The following is an 18,870-nucleotide window of genomic DNA, read 5'->3' as shown; positions in this document are numbered from 1 at the left end:
ATCCTATGGAGGATTTAATAGTGGTCTGTTCTCATATCTCAGCCTAGGAGTATCGTATTGACAAGCGGTTGGTCTTGTTGTAGAGAGCAAGGAATTCTGCTTAATGCAATACCATGAAATTATTCTAGACTCGCAGGCAAAGTAGAATAATGTAGTCGTGAAATAGCACTATTTTCCCGTTTTTCCGTTGTACACTCTAGGTATTATTAGCTCTTGATATATATATATTGTTGGGTACTCTATCTAGTATATCTAGTAGGTGGGTGAGTAGCATCAGAAGTATATTCGCACATACGCGTTATGTTATTATAAGCAAATTACTATTAGTTTCTACATATTAGGGCTGGATTTTAGTTCGGACACAAATATCAACCGACTACATGATCGGGTGGGCTTACCCCACTGGCCTACTCAGCGGGCGAGGTGTACCCCTGGTGTTACCTGGGACAAATTATTGTAAGACGGTGGGGGCGGGCACCCAAACAAGAAAGGTTAAATTCGTTTTTAAAATGCGATCTCGTGTTATCTTTTAACGCATTCGTTCGTTAACCGATCGCATCTATTTATATTCGTCGGATTAAAGTTTTCTGCGTTCATTTCCCGCCGTCGGTGCCCTCCCAGGTACGCCCACTCCATCACACCCCACCCCCGGGGGTACCGATGCGAATCGGAGGTGCTGAAAGCTGGGACATGTTTAATGGTAGTACATGCGGCTGGCGTAGGTAGCAAGCATGGGTACGTGCGTTGTGTGTAGGTTGTAGCAGGGCTAGCAGAGTTCGTTGGCAACGTTTAGCCCGCACGCACCGCCCTCCCTCCCTCCCTCCCCTCCCCCCGTTCCCCGGCAGACACGGCCGTTGGTATTAGTCACGCAGTTTGAATCTTTGCCGCTCGCTGCATCTGTCCTACAAGTCTCTCAGAACCGACTCACGGGGCAAGCTATCTACACCGTGAATTTCTGTGCGTGCGTACGCGTGTGCTTGTTCGACGAGCGACATTTGATTTGAGTATCGCGAGATCTTGTGATGGCACCCGTTCGATCATCTTTCCACGATTTGGATAACAAACTAGGTGTGTATATGGCCTAATTAGATTGGCGCGGTTTGATCGCATCGAAACGCCGGCAAAGATTGCATGAAATTATTTCTGACGAACGAATATCAGGACTGCATAATATACTAGTAGATATTTATTAATTAGATGCTATTATTTTATATTTTAGATATTTTATATTATTGCTGTTACTTTGATTATAACGAGGAATATATAATCACAAATTGTGATTATTCACTACCAATTATAATACATATATTATTTACCCCTGCTAATACTTCAGCGAACTACAAATGTCGTTCGCAACGATACGTGTATATCACAACATCGCGAGTAGCGTGTGCCTGCCTGAATCTTGAAATATCTGAAGCCATAAATGATAACTCTCACACGAATGCAGCTGTCGAAATTTCTATATCGTGTTACAATTAGCAAACGCGTTGATGTGAAATTGTCAGATATTACACACTGCCTAAGGTATGGATGAAAACTCTGTAGTTAGTCGCTTATAGTTTGATAGTTAGTCAGATTCTATAGCTTGTTCATCTACATCAGACGCTCGTTCTGCAAGTTCCATATCACATCAGCAATATCAAGAGCACATAAACCGGGCTAAATAGTTTGTGGTGCTGGCAATATATGCTTCATATTATAAACATTTTACGAGCATGCGTTAGTGTGTGCCGCTACGAGGATAACTCGAAAGTCATCCTATATCCTAGACGTTGTACATATATATGTTTTTATACGTCTTTCCTGCGTGTGCAATAATGTCCGGGATGTGTCTATGTCGCTGAAACGCAGAGTTTAGTTCACGCGGAGCTTTTATCGAGCGGGATATATAGGCTGGTGCGTTACTGCATGCTGCACGCTATGTGCGTGTACGGCCTGTATGTATGTATGGCTTGGCACACAGCTGTTCACGTGAGATTCAACCACGGAGAGAGAGAGAGAGAGGTATCAGGGAATGTCTTAGAGCTGTCAACGGTAATATGTTGACGCTGCGGTGAGCGTGTGTGTATGGTGTGGCTGTGGTGCAGTGTATGTACCATGGATGTAATGTGGGTGTATGTAATGGATGTATATGCTGGCAGTGTGCAAAATGTATGTTACATTACAATGTACGATAATAACATCAAGAGCTTATAACCCCTTTGATACAATAATAAACAACACAAGGGTAGTAGGGGTATACTGTAATCCAACACACCAGTGACCACTCAACAAATGTAACTTGCTCTTATGTTGGATTACATTTATTGTGTTTAACATAATGTAACCCAGCACAAGAGATACAAGAGTAGGTGTATAACCCAATACATAACGTAACAAATGTAACCATACGCCTGTGTTGGGTTACATTATTGTATCTAATATACCATTAGGTACATCAATGTAACCCTTTTAATCATTTATGCTCTTACTCAAGGGTTTATACGCTCTTGATATTAAGGATGCACATGCTGGAAGTTTGTAGAGTGTGTGTACTGGTTGTAATATTGGTGTGTGTAATAGATGTATATGCTGACAGTGTGTATAACGAATGTATACCATGACATGGCTGTACTAATGGATTCATATGCTGGAGCCTGGATGTCTGTATAATGTCAGGAGGAAGGAAGCGGACAGCGAATTGTAAGCGAAGTTGCAGTGAGTGAGTGGGGGGCAGGTGTGAAGACAGGATTTCCTGCTGGTGAAAGAGAGAGAGAGAGAGAGATGAGATAGAGAGAGAGAGAGAGAGAGAGAGAGATGAGATAGAGATGGGAAGGCTCGTGCCTGTTGCCACACGTGTGCGCTGTTAGTAGAGTGTTGGAGGGCGGTTTATGGTAGGTGACTTTCTGCCTTACTGCGTACTTCGGTTAACGCGTTCGATTCACTGACGGTTGCGCGCATGCAGTAGTCACCGCTGGACAGGCAGTTCACCGTCACAGAGAGTTCATCGCACACGCGTATTGTTTGTTTGTACTCGTTTCTTCGCGTGAATTCGAAAAGATGAACGTGAAACAAATCAAGCAGTCGATGCTCACAGGTATATATATTATCAAGAGCATATATAAAGAAACCTTCTTTATATGCTCTTGATATTATGTGTCATGTGTATATTCTTCTTGCGAGATATTCTAGCGATTTCTCCTTGCTTCATACACTTATTTCTGTTAGGGAGAGATTGAATCGTGTATATGTATATAATATATATATATATATATATATATATATATATATATATATATATATATATATATATATATATATATGTAATGTGTTGAGCAGAGTTCTGAGTGTTTGCGCTGTAATGTAATAGAACTGTGGCTAGCCTATACGATACGCTTGTACGTAGGATATGTAGGGTATGCGTTATTGTATATAGGTATTGTGTGTTATAGGTTGATTTCAGTTTTATTTTTCGGGCCTTCTATTTGCAATAGTCTGGCCTTGTACTCATTTACGCGCGCTTGACGTCTGTTGGCTTATCGTTTACATCTTAATTAACAAGCCGTAGAAGCACGGATTTACTAGCGCACGCACGCACACGCGCATGTACGCACGCACGCACGCACGCACGCACGCACACGCGCATGCAGGCCCGCGCGCACGCATTTGTAAAACAGTGAACTCATTCGGAGTTGGTTGTATCTATAATTATTGTCACGAGCAATGATCGAGCGAGTGGGTGAGTGAGTGAGCGAGGGAGCGAGTGGCCAGGTGCATTCAGGTAAGGATAACTAAAGCTCGCGCTGTTCCAAATTTAAAACTTGTTCTATGGGACGTGGGGAGAGATCAGCATGCTACACTTACACTACACATACGCCTAATTAAACACAATGACACGCACCCGTACTCACACACACACACACGCACACACACACACGCACGCACGCAAGCACGCATGCACGCACAAACACACACACACGCACGCACGCACGCACGCACACACACACGCACATACATACACACTCGTGCGCGCGCGTGCGCGTGTGTGAATCGTTGAATTTGTTGGTGAATCTGTTTGAGTGCGTGTATTATCTGGAGTAAATAATCACAAAATAAATGTGTGTTTATTTACTCCTGGTATTATTATAATACATATAAGTATGAGTGGACCCGGCACGCTTCGTGTTCATATGCTCTTACGTGTGCACTTGGGTGGGCGTGCGTACGTGGTAGCAGGGGTTGGTAATAACAAATATTTCTTGTAGATTTGTCGTAGATATTGTTGTAGATTTGTCATTATTAACCCCTGGTGGAAGGCGGTTTATGTTCCGTTAACGTAATTCTGCGTGCGTGCGTGCGTGCGCGCGTGCGGACGTGCGTTGCTTACGCTGTCATGTCGCGTGGACCTGTGATTATACGTGTACGTGCGTGCCATCTTCACCAGCTAGTCTGTCATCGGCGTGATGATATAGTGAGGGGGTGGGGAGAGAGGGTAAAGCCTCCCCACGGTGGGAGGCCACCCCGACCCCCTGACACTATTCAGCTCAACTCATCTACGTGATTATGTACGTATGTATGTAGTCAGCGTGCCCGCAAGGTATCCGCAGTGACACAGCTATGTCACCAGCCACCATACCCTTGCACCTGAGATGTTAACAGCACAAGGTTGCTGCGTGGAGGAATTTGCGCAGTACGTGTTGGAGCGCAGGAAGTCGCAGAGGAGTGGTAGCCGATTTGAATGGCGACAAAAGATTATTGTCGTCGGCACATATTTGTGAAGAAAACGGTGTCTCTGTGAGAGAGCTCCCACGAGATGGGCGAGGTGGTTAGGTAGAGAGGCGTAATCAAGTGCATCGAGTAGTGAGCTCTTCCAGCATACATCAGCTAGCGAGATCTGCATCAGTGCCAACAGGGCAGGCCTCTCCTTTCGTACATATAGTTGCAGCCTAATGTGATGAATGTTGAAAAATTACGGGTTCAATTCACCGTGATTGGAAGAGACAGATGTTACCAGTGATCTACGCAAATCAGCGCAAGCTACTTTACACAGTTTGATAAAGACAAAGACCGGTTGTCGCAACTAGTCGTTAACAACACGTTTATGTTTGGATTTTTCTTTAAGTAAAATTATGCTTGACATTATATTGAAGCCCGATGCACTTATTCCGAGAGAAATTAGTATTATTTCTGCCCATATCTCGAGTATTCACGTGATGGTACGCTTTCATCAATCTGAAGACATTGTTGACAAGAGCTTGTTGTGCTGTAGCGAATTCCTGTCAGGAGCATAAATTCGTAGTATTTATTCCTCGCAATGTCTTATATTACGGTCAAACAGTAGAGTTTTCAAATATATAATATTTAGTAGCTGGGTTTGAAGTATTTAATATTTAGTATTAATGGTTTGGTTATTTTTTAGTTTATGTGTGTTTAGTTAGGTTCTCGTCGTAAGATAACGCAAGTCACTGTCATCGGCGCGTAGTCTTTCTGCAACACCGTTATTTATATGCGGCAGAGATCATAGATGACTGTGCTATAACAGGGACCATTTCAACAGGCCAGGCTCTGCTATAACAGAACTCTCTCAAGACGATGAACGCATCGTTACGCACACGTACGTATTACAAGTTTCGAAGCGCATCAAACTAATTTCCCCCTCTTGTTTTTTTCCATGTCCTGCGTCTCGCCGTGCGATTCGTGGCTGACCACAAACTCTATCTTCCGTGGTGGACACGCCCCGAGTAGCGGTAAGTAGGCAAACAGATAGATGTGTGTTCAGAATTTCAGATAGCCGTGACCGCGACACCCGCGCGCGAATTAGTTCCTGGAACAGGCGGTTGTTTTCTAAGGAAAGTCGGCTGCGCGTCGTGTGTGCGCACGGGCGTAGACGACTGCTTTTACGACCTTGCGAAAAGTTGCGATGATGTTGGAATGTGCGCATACTGACAGGTAGCACTGGTGGGTGGGTAGGTGGGTGGGTGATAGTGGCCTGCGCGTTGTCACCACGTAGTCACAGTTGATGGCGCAACGCGCTGCTGCTGCTTATATTTCTCTCTCACTGGTACGCTAGAAAGGTCAAAGAGAGGTGAGCTCCCTCCCCACCGCCGCCCCCACCTCATTCATACACACTCACCACGTCACACTTATAAATAATAGAGGCAACTTGGGCCTGCATTTACGCGCTTTAATAATGTGACACATATATTACTGGTATATGTGCAGCGGGTACTTGTGTCTACAGTCAAACCTGTGTTAGCGGTCACCTCTGTAGAACGGACATCTGTCTACAAGGTACACTCTTCTGTCATTCCTCTCGCGTGACAGTTGTATGGCTAATATTTACCTCCATAGAACGGATAGCTGTCGACAAAAGACATTTTTGGCTTTTCCCGGAACTGTGTGACCCTTTCCGGCTACTTGTACGAGGCAGCTACTATAACCATCGTGTATAGGTTTGACTGCACAACTGTTCTAAAGTGGTGTTTTATGTTTCGCTGTCATCTTTGCAAATACGGATTTTATACTGTCCCCGTTTTGCTTCCAAATGCGGGATTTGCTTCCATCGACATGTCTGGAAAAACACAACAGCTGTCTATACCACCAGTAAATGATATATATCGTCCTGTTCATTCATGGGGATTTGTAACCCATTCTCACGAAGCTGCAGCAATAACAGAAATCCTCTCTGCGGTAGAGCTTTCTGTATAGAGTTTTCCTTCAGTGAAATAAGAGCATTGGTTGACTGTGTATATGTAGATATGTATATATATATCATGGTTTGCACAGTCCTTGAAAAGTCCTTGAAAAGTACTTGAAATTAGTAAATGTTGATTTTGTGCTTGAAAAATACTTGAATTTTATGAAAATGCCCTTGAATTTTTAGAAAGAATCCTTGCCTGTAATAAAAAGTAATTTTTTACCATCAATAATGTGCAAACCTCAATAAAAATTGCGTTAAATGAGCTTAAAAAGCTATAGACACGATAGAAAGTTAAATGATGATACAAATTACAAATTACAGTAAAGGCCGCCGCACACCAGCCGATTTTACAAACGATGAAGCGATGAAGCGATGAAGCGATGTAGGTGTGCGGCGGCCTTAAAATCGGCTCATCGGCTCATCGGCTCATCGGTTCAAAATCAAACATGTTTGATTTGGAACGATCACCCGATAAAAATAAAATCGTCTACAAATGAACGCGCACACCTACATCGCTTCATCGCTTCATCGCTTCATCGCTTCATCGCTTCATCGTTTGTAAAAATCGGCTGGTGTGCGGCGGCCTTAAGTCAGTAAATCAAGATATGTTGTAGAAGTGACAGTGTTTAGAAGGGTTTATTGATGTGATCCAGGTAAGTTTTAGAGGTGACAGTGATTAAGAATGGGGTTATTAAATTAATCCAGGTATGTTTTGTTCTGTGTATAAATAACGATAAAATGTCCGATAAAATGTCCTTGGATTTCTGATAAAATTTCCTTGAAAAGTCCTTGAAAAGTCCTTGAAAATGTTTCAGTCCTCCTGTATGAACCATGTATATGTATATGTATATATGTATATATGTATATGTGTATGTATGTGTGTGTATGTATGAGCGAGTGCGTAAGTGCGTGCGTGCGACTGTGTGTATCAGTGCGTGCGTGCCTGCATGCGTGCGTGTGTGTGTACATATCCAGCCTCAGGGTGTGCGAGTAACGAGTGCAGAAGCGCACGCAGTGTCATCAGGGGAGCTCTATAATACAGTGATGGTCCCACCCACGAGTATCGGCACGTGTCTTTGTAGTGTACTCTGTTTACACAGAACCTTAACGGAAAATCTAGGTTGTTTTTTAAGCGATTCCGTTTAAAAACGACTTCGCGACAGCGCGACGGACCATTGACCTGCTCGCTGCGCGCGCGATTAGGTCAATAGTGCAAACTTGTGTTTACCCGCAGGATTAGTCCCCCCCCCCCACCTCAACTCACACACAATCATCTAAATTCAGTTCTCAACTACGTAAATGCAATGATTGTCTCCGGTAGGCGGGTTACATTTCGATTGATAACCGCCCGGATGAATTCCGAAATCGATGCTCGGTGAGCGGGGTTAATGAAGCGGATGCACGTAGCATTGATATCGCAGAGATCCGAAGCATAGATACAGCGGCCTCGCTTTATCGGGCCTCGGATAAACGGTCGCATCGCTTAAACGACGCGTAACGTAACTAAAGCAATTTATAAATTTTGACACATAATTTTGTTATGTGTTGACCATATAACTAAGCGGGATCACCGCTTAATCGGGACATTTTCGTGGTATGGTTCCCGACCTGTTTCGATAAAGCAGGGACCATCATATTTGCAATTAGGAGTCGGGTCACACGAGAGACACTATCATGCACATATATGACATGTCATGTATATATACATATTATCTGTACAGTGTACATATCTGTACATATCTGTTACGAAAATATAAGCGACGTGCATCTACGTACAGTCAAACCTGTATTAGCGGACACCTCTATAGAACAGACACTTTATCTATAGAGGACACTATTTTTCAGCATTTTCCTTCAATGGCAGTTGATACAGTGAAACAGTCTGTATAGAACGTCACACCTGTCTATAAAGGACACTTTTCGGATTACCCTTGCGTGACCTTACGGATTTACGCATGTCTTCGTGTTGCGTTAGCCTCCATTCGTGCTTCATGTGTTCACGTACCGTCATGTACGTGATTCATCATCCTTCACCGTGAACACGTGATCGGATCAAACAGTCATTGAAGACGTTGCCCGCCAGTGTAATGCCGCTGCTGATTTGGCCTTGAGTCGATCGATGATGACGGCTGCTGTCGTAAATTCCTGCGTGATATTTTGAGCTTTCTCTCTTCTTACCAACGCGCTGCCGCATCAGCAGCCAGACATCTAGCAGCAGCGAAGCCTGAAGCTGTATGAGGATGATGGTGATGATGCTGCTGTGGCTAAAAGTAGATGCGACGCACTGCCGCGAGCGGGGTTTTTTCACGTCTTTTTGCAACGTGCGTGAATCTTACAGTAAGGTAGAGAGCGCTCCCTGATTCTATTCCGCTATTCCGTGCTATGCGGGTCTGATTCTACTCTGCTATTTGTTCTGATTCTATTCCTCTATTCCATGCTATGCGGCTCTTATTCTATTCTAGATCTGCTATGCTGTTCTGATTTGATTCTGCTATTCTATAATAGTTTTTTTGGTTCTATTCTGCTAGTCTAATCTACGATGTTCTGATACTATTCTGCTATTCTATTGTATGCTATTCTGATTTGTGCGTGTGAATGCGTGCGTGTGTATGCGTTCGTGCGTGAGTGTGCAACTATTCGTAAGAATGATGCATTTGCTTACATACGCACCAACTCCGGGCAAACCAATCAACGTGTGCCTCGTTCACCGCACAAAAAAGGAACCATTTGAAACTTCACGCCTGAATCACAGCTCGTGTTTCACAACGATTCCAGTGTCGTCAGAGCCACTTGATAATTAGGAGTGGTACTCCTTGAATGTGGTATCAACGCATGAATGCATGCGTGCATGTGTGGAGAATGCAAGGCCCAGTGCAAAACCGGCTGAAGAGGCCTGCACAGATTAAAGACTGAAGTGCATTTTAATGCCGTTGTATATTCTACTAACAGCAAGTGACGAAAATGAAGAGACAGTCACCGATAAGTTTATTTGGAAGCGTCACACGCGAACTAGAATCTAGCTATGGGAGTCGTGCTCTTTGCCGACGCAGAGAGTGAGGGTAGTTCGCGTTTCGGGGGCGCCGTGTGTGGGTGCGTTTTTAGCATATGCCTCTCCATTTATTTGCTTGAGTTTTTTCGGCTTCGTAGACGTATTCCTGGTATTATGTTGACAGGCAAAAATGTTTGGTATATATAGGGTTTAAATGTTGTTTTTGGTATCGCATATGTTAGGAAGCATGCAACTGGATCTACCAGTATGTTGTAGTTGCGAATTATTGCTATAGAGACATTCTGTTAAAACTCACGTTGCATTCAAGGAGCTGAAATAAGCCACTGAGAGAAACATACCCGAAAATGTTTACCTGATTGATATTTCCTCATGCTCTAATTAAATTGAATTAAAAAACTGAATTAATCAGAAGCATTTTAATAAATTGTCTTTCGTTAACAATATACGCGGTCCCAGCTCGATGACCCCGGGATGCAGTTTCATCCGGGAAGCTGCGTGTTCCGCATCCCTGTTTTCCCTGTACGTTGTTCCCGTGCCAGTGGCCGCGTTTCTGGTTTCCAGCGAAGATGAAATGCTCTAGTGTATATGATGCGTATCATTATAAAGCGATAAACGCCATGCAGTATAGCGTGGGCAGCGTTCATACACACAAGTAGAGTTGATGAGTCGAGCGGAAGCCATTTCACGTTTGATAACACGAATATATCGGAGTGTGTAATCGACAGGGCTTCCACGGCGGTCCTCTGTCGAGCTGTCGCCATCAGCTACTCGCCTCCCACTCTATATCGATCCAATTCAATCCTTGTATTCCACCTATGAAGCCTATTGATATTGGTTCGAATGCAGAATCTATAGTATACAGACATCGCGTGCAGTCCGAGCGGGAGAGAGTGCTTTGTAAATTGCTGTGTATTACTGGTGGCATGGAGAGGGAGTTGAGAGAGATAGAGAGGAGGGCTTGATGATCGGATGTGCACTGCTGATGACTGTGTGAGAGAGAGAGAGAGAGGAGAGAGAGGAGAGAAAGAGAGAGAGAGAGAGAGAGAGAGACGAGAGAGAGCGGAGGGCGCGCGCCTTGTATTGTAGTGTATGTTGTTAGTAAGGCTGAATTAGAGATTTCAACTGACGTTATTTGTATGCGATAGCGTAGGCTACAGCCCGCTAGAAACCGAATAGCGTTAGGTAACAGTGGGGCAACAGCAAGTGAAGTATTCGCAAATATTCTGATGTAACATGAAGTGAGGTCGTGCAGCCCGTTCCCCCCCATCGGCGCAAGTCAAGTAGACAGATCAGGCAGTCATGTAGATGGCGGATCGCTTATACGGAAAACAATGCCCAAGCTGTGCACAAAAGGAAGCGGCAAAGGCAGCCGCCTGTCTGTGTAGTATGCGTAATTATTTAATTTATTTGTAGTTGGAGTAGCTTAATTTGATAGATGTTTTCTCAATAAATAAATGCATGCGCGCTATGCTGCGAAAACCTGCGGAAATTTCGAGATGGGTTTACGGCACCTCGTCAAGCGCTCGAGTAGAGTTACGCAAAGAGTTTAACGTAAATTGTAGCTTGATGAATCGCCACACCTAAAACGGGCCTCGTTGCGTACGCGAAAATCGGACGAAAATTTACTAAATAGCTGGGGTTGATGAATCGCAACTAAGCAACGTCGATTGGCGTACGCAAGATTTACGCAAAATATTTTGCGTACGCAGCTTGATGAATCTACCCCCTGATACGTAGTATAGTATAGTAGAACCAGCTGCATGTAGTACCAATCATGCTATACACCACACCTGCTGGGTTGCTAGCTGTCTAGATCAGCCGTGTCTGCTTCAAGCTGCTGTATCAACAAATCTGAGGCAATGTAACAGCTTTTCTACGAGTTGTCATCACGATTTAGCTGTTTCGTAAAGAATTTTTTTTTAGATTTAGTTAGTCTCAATACGATTCTAACGCTACGGTGAACGCTCTAGTGACAAAATTCTAGCGAAATTCATGAATCTTTCCTCGCAGCACGAGGCAACGACTTCCCCCGGGAGCTCTCAGGTGACTCGCCGTGAGCGCTTTTTACTGCAACTTCTCACCGCGTACTAGCATATCGCTTCTCCTCTGTATGTAAACAAAACTAGAAGTATAATATGGCGTTCTGACCTGAAATTGAACGCGTACTGTTGCCCACTACGCGTTATTGGCTTTATCCCATTTGGCGTTTCGTTGACGTGCACCAATTTAATAAGGATACCCTGCTGGTCCTTAATTAAATAATTTCACTGACACTAACGAAGTAATGGTGATGAGTCAGTATAGAGAGAGAGTTTTAACGCCCTTCCACTCATGGGTTGCTGGTTGACGCTACCTTGCTGTATAGTCAGCATGGGCGTATCACGTCCGGTTGATGTTGCTGTTAAACCCGGCATTATATTCTATCGAGTAGCACAGACAGTAACGATACAAACATGCTCTAAATAAAGGACATCCTGGCAGACTGCACTCCGGGAGTGTCACTCCCTCTATGCTCTCTACTCTAATTGTATCCCCCGAACGAGTTCGGGGGGGGGGGTACTATCAAGAGTAGATAATAACAATCATAATGTGTAATATGTGTGTCATAATAAACTCTTGATACTATGGATTTGGCCTCGTCGAGCTGCCGCCGCCGCAGATATTTCCTTGTGAGCGCTCTACCGGCTGCAGTTCTTCTCGGATCATTTTCAAATTTCGCATGGAGGTGCGTTATCGTAAAGCGAAGACGCCAATCGTTTTTGGTGTGGGCGGAGTCATCGCTGCCATGGTAACAACATTTTTTGTCGAAATATTCTAGAACCTGTAACTTCTGCAGTTTTTACCCGATTGTCATGAAATTTGGCACACAGGACCAATATATACATATATATTATTCATATATATACATATATATATTCCCTATTATCTACTCCTGATAGATATAGATAGACAAGAGCGTATAAACTTTATACGCTCTTGATTATATCAGCAGCTTGATATGTTTACAGCAAGCACGCGGAACATCGACAGTGACTGTGTACATTGTCGACGCGTCTTGAGTCCGTGTTATAATGCGATTAGTCATCTTCACGAGCAGCAGCATGCTAGATAACCATAGCATCGCACATCGCACACATCGCATTGACAGCTGTTTTGTACGAAGTCAAGAAATAGAGAGAGAGAGAGAGAGAGAGAGACATGCCGCTTCGCAGATATGCGTTCTTAACTCGAGCCCAGCTTAGGACGTATAGCTGGCCTGGATAACGAGGCATGCATGGCGCCTCCCCTTTTCTCAACGTCTTACGAACGTTTGCGACTTTTATTGGCAGGCGTCGTTTCCTACCGGCTTAGCGAGCTGCGCTCGAATTCAAAATGTGTGATAACTCATTTTTTACTACCCTGATCACGTAACGGGCGATATCTCAAAGATGCGGATGCGATAAGATGCTGCGGAATCAGCGGAGGGTGGGTGTGGGGTGGTAGGGCGTGTGTGTAAGCTTTATATGGCTGGCGTTAAAACCTACTTCCTACTACTGGATACCAGCCAGCACAACGTACTCGAGCGGCCGTGGATCGGAGCACTGATGCATGATGTAAGAGGAGCGGGTGGGGGTGGGGGTGTTAATTAGAAACGGAAATCACGGTCTCGCGTACGAATTGATGATGCACTGAATGTAGAGAAGAACGCGTCGTGTGCTTCTCTATACTACTACTTATACAACGCATTGGCGCATGCACGGCCTTGTTCTAGTGGCGAGGTTACGCGGGGTATACAAGCGAGGAAATGTGAACAGGGAATACTGTGCGTGTGTAGTGGCATCAGTTCTTCTTCCCGACGGTAGGGCGGCTCTCTTCATGAACTAGCACGTGGAATACAGTGTATGATGAGGCTGAGCTTGGCAGAGAGTTGGTGCACTAAATGCGTCAGATGAAGATTTTGCGTGTGTGTGTGCGTGTGAGAGATTCTTGTTGTTTGTGCACAGCGGCGTGCGTGCGGTGTACCTGTGTGTTGCGGAGGAGTATTTAAACGGCATTTCCAGGAAATTCGCAGTAATAATAGGCGAAAAGAGAGTCAATAAACATTAAGACTTTGGTAATAAATACGTTTCGTGTTTATTTACTAGCAATTTATTATTGATACGCTCCAAGTGCCTGTGTGTGGTGTAGTACAGCAGGAAGCAAGGGTATAGCGCTAGGGCCTGCGGGATTAACGGCATCATATTTCGACCGATATTGATTTTTCTATTTCTTATATTCCTTATATTTCGGGGAAATATCACAAAGACTCGCAGCGGCTTTCAACCCCCCCCCCCACTCACCCGCCCACCTTTAGCGTAAACGAGAAGTTTTTAGCCTTTGTTTTTTCCTGGGGGCGCACTCGAGTCACCGACCTTTCCTCGAGGTGACGTAATGGTGACGTATGCACGTGTGGCAGCCGACAGCTGCGTGTGTTGATTGGCGTGACAGGTTACACAATCTGCGACAATTCTGTAATGTATGATGGATGCGCAGCAGCAGGCCGTCATGCAATGTACACCGATTTTTTTTTTAAAGAAGCAAGATGGAGGTCACAAATAAGCGTGGGAGTAACACAGGAGCCGATCAATGTACGCGAATCGGGTACATGTGTAGTAATAGAACGTGAGTAAATGCAGTCTTGGAACTGCCTGAAGACCCAGATAGTCGTGATTTAGAAAACTTTGATTTATAAAATAGCAAAATCTATAAAAATTAGCCAGTCATGCTCAAAGGTCCCGGACTGAGTGATTGGCTGCTATATATATATACTTTCCTACCTAGCCATTATCTGCCCACAATACACAGCAACCACAAACACACAACAAACACACACACCTTTTAAACCATGGCCGCAACCTCGGCAGAAGAGTGAATCCTGTGCTCAAACTACCGGTACGATTTTAACACACGAAACCAACACTATCACTCACGCAGATTAACCTAAATATTTTTTTTAAATCACCAGTCATATATACCGTTAACAAATTGTTGACACAGTAGGCATGTTCGAGTTCGTGAGCCAACTAGGTCGATTTTAATACGTTATCACAGGTAATTGTGATTTTTTTTCAACAAGTTGACAATGATGTTCATGCCACCTAAACGTTGCCCTCTAAACAGGCCCGCCGTTGTCTATTATTTATTACTGCGAGCAAACATACAGCCTGTACAACTCCGCGCTGAGCAAACCCTGCGCCACGCCACTTCACACACACAACACACACACACACACCACACACACGCATGGAGAACATACAAACAAGAAGATATAGATAGATAGATAAATATGATAGATACGAGAAGAGCGAGAGAGAGAAGAGAGAGAGATGCGAGACGAGAGAGAGAGAGAGAGAGAAGAAGAGAGAGAAGAGAGATGAAAGAGTGTGTGTGTGGGGGGGGGGCGGAAGACAGCCAAGAGGACAGGAGAGATCAGAGAGAGAGACAAACACAACCAAGACTTGAGATACAAACAGAGACAAGCGACGAGATGTGACATCATCTATGACGCGCCTCGCCACGCACGCACCGCAACACACACACGGGTATATCAGCCCAATAATCCGAAGTTAGCGCACGCACGCACGCACGCAAGCACGTAACAAAGACCAAGCGCCGATCGTACGTACGCGCGCATGCACAAAACTGACGCAACATCATGCACGCACGCAACACACCGTAAACATACAGCGCAGAAGTATACCTACGCGCTCACGAAACACACACATTCACGCAAACCACGCCGCACGCACACACACACGATACAACAATCCCGAAGAGATCACGCCCCCGGCCCACGCACGCAAGCACGCACGCGCGACGTACACAGACACGTGCGCGCACGTACGCCACACATACATCGCACGGCACACGACGTAACCAGAGCAAGCGCAGGAATGTCGTATCGCGCCACGTACCGAGCACACATACACGCAGCACACCGACCGGAAACAGGATATCTCTACAGGCGCCAAGAATTACTACGCGCCGCGCACATCCGCAACGCACACATACACGCCACGTACAGCACGTAAACCGGACAAGCGCAGAAGTATCAGCGCCCCTACGGCGCGCAGAACACACCGACACGCGAAACGCAGTACAGTCCACTCGGCGAACACCAAGCACGCAGACGCACCAGGGGCGCAGCAAGTAGACTCATGCGCTTCATTTCTGCACGTCATTCCTATCGTCTCTTTACAAGAGATCATCCATCGCTCCCACGCTTACATTAATACACTCGTCTACTAAGTGCTGACCATCAAATCGCACGTGTTCTAATGTCGGTGCCCAATTTCCTTCCGGCTCTCTCTCTCTCTCTCGTCGCTCTCTTCCTCTCCTCTCCTCTTTGTCGCTGCCTTCTTCTCTTTTCTCTGTTTATCTCTCTGCCCCCCTCTCTGTCACATCACAGGCGTCGCTCGCGACGTACGTCACCACGCACGCACGCGCACACGCAAACGCACACACCTCTCACACACACCACGCCCGCACACACACACTCGCCGGCATCACCACACATACCAAACCCACACACACACACACTCTCACAAGCACACTAACCCCGGCGTCGCAACGCACGGACACACACACTTCATCAACTCACACGCACACACAACGCACACACACATCGTTATGGCGCAACACACAGCACACCACACACACACGCTAACGCACCACAGCACACACTACACACACACACACCACAACGCCTGCACACACACACACACACACACATGCTCCTCCCGACAAACACCACACGAGCCACACAAACACACACACCCACACACCACACACACGCACATCACACACATCACACATCACCACACACACACACACACGCAACTCGCCGACACTTGTCGTCGCCAAAATCGCAGGGCCGACGGAACGCCGCAGCGCGCACGCGCGTCAGCACTGTGTCTCCGCCCAGCGCGGCTAAACTCACGGCTTTACGCACCCTCCCTCCCCTCCCACGCCCCCGCCACCCCTTCCCACCGCCGCCAACTCCCCCGCCGCCAGCTGACCAACGAGATACGGAAGAAAGACGGTATAAAACGGGCCCGGGGTCGCGCGTGAGATGAGCACTAGTTGTTGACGAGTAAATGCTGACTCCCGTTCAAGGCCGCACAGCACCAGCGGTAAACCGTGCGACTTCCCTATAGCTATAGTGCCTGCAGCCGCTCTTTATAGCCCTATCAAACGAGCTAAATAAACGCCTAATTCTTATTATATTACGTAATTTATTAGTCTTGATAGCATAGCTATTCTAGCGCCGCAGCCCGCTATAGCTGCTTCGCTATTCTAGCTTGCCGCAGCCGCTATTAGCTGCTTGAGCCTATTCAGCTGATGTAGCCGATATAACAACCAGCTTATATAGCTCCTTATAGCTGTAGCCTCCTGCTATACGCTGCTATAGCTGATCTAGGCGGATATACGCTGGTATACTACTATAGCTCGTATAGCTTGAATATAGCTGGTAATAGCTGGTATAAGACTTATATAGCTGATATAGCTGAATTAACTTCTAATAGCTGATATCTCGAATATAACGTCTATAGCTGATTATAACTTCTATAGCTGAATGAGCTGGATATAACGTCTATAGCTGATATAACTTCTATAGCTGATTATAGCTGATATATAACGTCTATAGCTTATATGGCTGATATAACTTCTATACTGATATACTGATATATACGGTCTATAGCTTGAATATAACTTCTATATGGCTGATAAGCCTGATCATAACTGTCTATAAGCGTGATATAACTTCTATTACTGATATCGCTATATATACTTCTATAGCTTGATACTAGCTGATATAACGTCTAATATGCTGATATAGCTGATATACTTCTATAGCTGATATAGCTTGCTTATACACTGACTATCGCTGATATAGCTTGATATAGACGTCCTATGACTGATATGCTGATATAACTTCTATAGCTGATATAGCTGCTATAGACTGATATATGCTGAGTATATCGCTGATCTAACTGTCTCTAGCTGTATAGCTGATTATACACTTCTCTAGGCTGATATTAGCTCGCTATAACTGATATAGGCTGATATAGCTGATATAACGTCTATCAGCTGCATATAGCGATATAACGTCTAAGCTGATATAGCTGATATAACTTCTATATGCTAGATATCAAGCTTAGCTTATATACTGATCATAGCTGAATATAGCTGGATATAACTGTCTAATTAGCGTGATATAACCTCTATAGCTGTATTATAGCTGATTATACTACGTCTCATAGCTGATATATACTCTATAGCTGATATAGCTGATATAATTCCTATCGGCTGATATAGCTGATAAGTAACGCTCTAGCTGATCATAGCTGATATAACTTCTATGCTGATATACCTGCTATAACTGATATCGTGATATAGCTGATATAACGTCTTATTAGCTGATTATAGCTGATATAACTTCTAATAGCTGATATTAGGCTATAACGGATATAGCTTTGATATATGCTGATAATATGACGTCCTCATAGCTGATATAGCTGATATAACTTTCTATAGCTATCATAGCTGCTATTATACTGATCAAGCTGATATAGCTTGATATAGAGAACGTCTATAGCTGATATAGTCTGATATAACGTCCTAAAGCTGAATTAGCGATATACTTCTATAGCATGATATAGCTGCTATAACTGATATAGCTGATATAGCTGAGTATAACGTCTTATAGCGATATAAACTCTATAGGGCTGATCATAGCTGCTATATCTTCTATAGCTTGTCTCATAACGTCCTGATATATATATCATATACATATTTTATAACTATATATATATATCATAGTATATTATATATCATATATACAAGGAATGAATCATATACTAATATCTATTATTCACTCCTGATATATATTATAGTATAATTATATATAAGGTTAAAAATCTTATCCATTGGCGGAAATGACACTTGGCTTATCTATATATCCCGGTTTGTCGTCGCGAATGGGCTTGGTCTAAAAGATAATAGAACGAACACGACGATTCCGTCGTGCATAGTTATCACACGAAAACGTCGTTGTTCTCTATCATCTTTGGACCCACCATTGCGAGACAACGGGATATATTAGTAAAGCCAAGTATACTATATATATATAATATATATATAATATATATATAATATA

At 44.4% G+C, this 18,870-nt stretch overlaps 1 protein-coding gene across 5 annotated transcripts in view; it reads left to right on the top strand.

Moving 5' to 3' along the window:
• Nucleotides 1–18,870, top strand: part of LOC106805262 (septin-7-like) — a 135,558-nt gene that overhangs the window by 9,157 nt on the left and 107,531 nt on the right. For 2 of the 5 annotated variants that reach the window (XM_014806864.1, XM_014806812.1), the window contains exon 2: nt 66–67. In XM_014806864.1, coding sequence (XP_014662350.1) covers nt 66–67 — 2 coding nt within the window. Of the gene's footprint in view, nt 1–65; nt 68–922; nt 1,071–2,815; nt 3,080–5,727; nt 5,730–18,870 lie in introns of those variants that run through there. The other 3 variants (XM_014806880.1, XM_014806828.1, XM_014806820.1) reach the window with 3 other exon arrangements.

The sequence above is a fragment of the Priapulus caudatus genome, unplaced genomic scaffold (genome assembly GCF_000485595.1).
Source record: "Priapulus caudatus unplaced genomic scaffold, Priapulus_caudatus-5.0.1 Scaffold6, whole genome shotgun sequence".
NCBI classification, from domain to species: domain Eukaryota; kingdom Metazoa; phylum Priapulida; class Priapulimorpha; order Priapulimorphida; family Priapulidae; genus Priapulus; species Priapulus caudatus.
The sequence above is the reverse complement of the archived record's forward strand: the minus strand, read 5'-3'. Positions and strand labels throughout refer to the sequence as shown.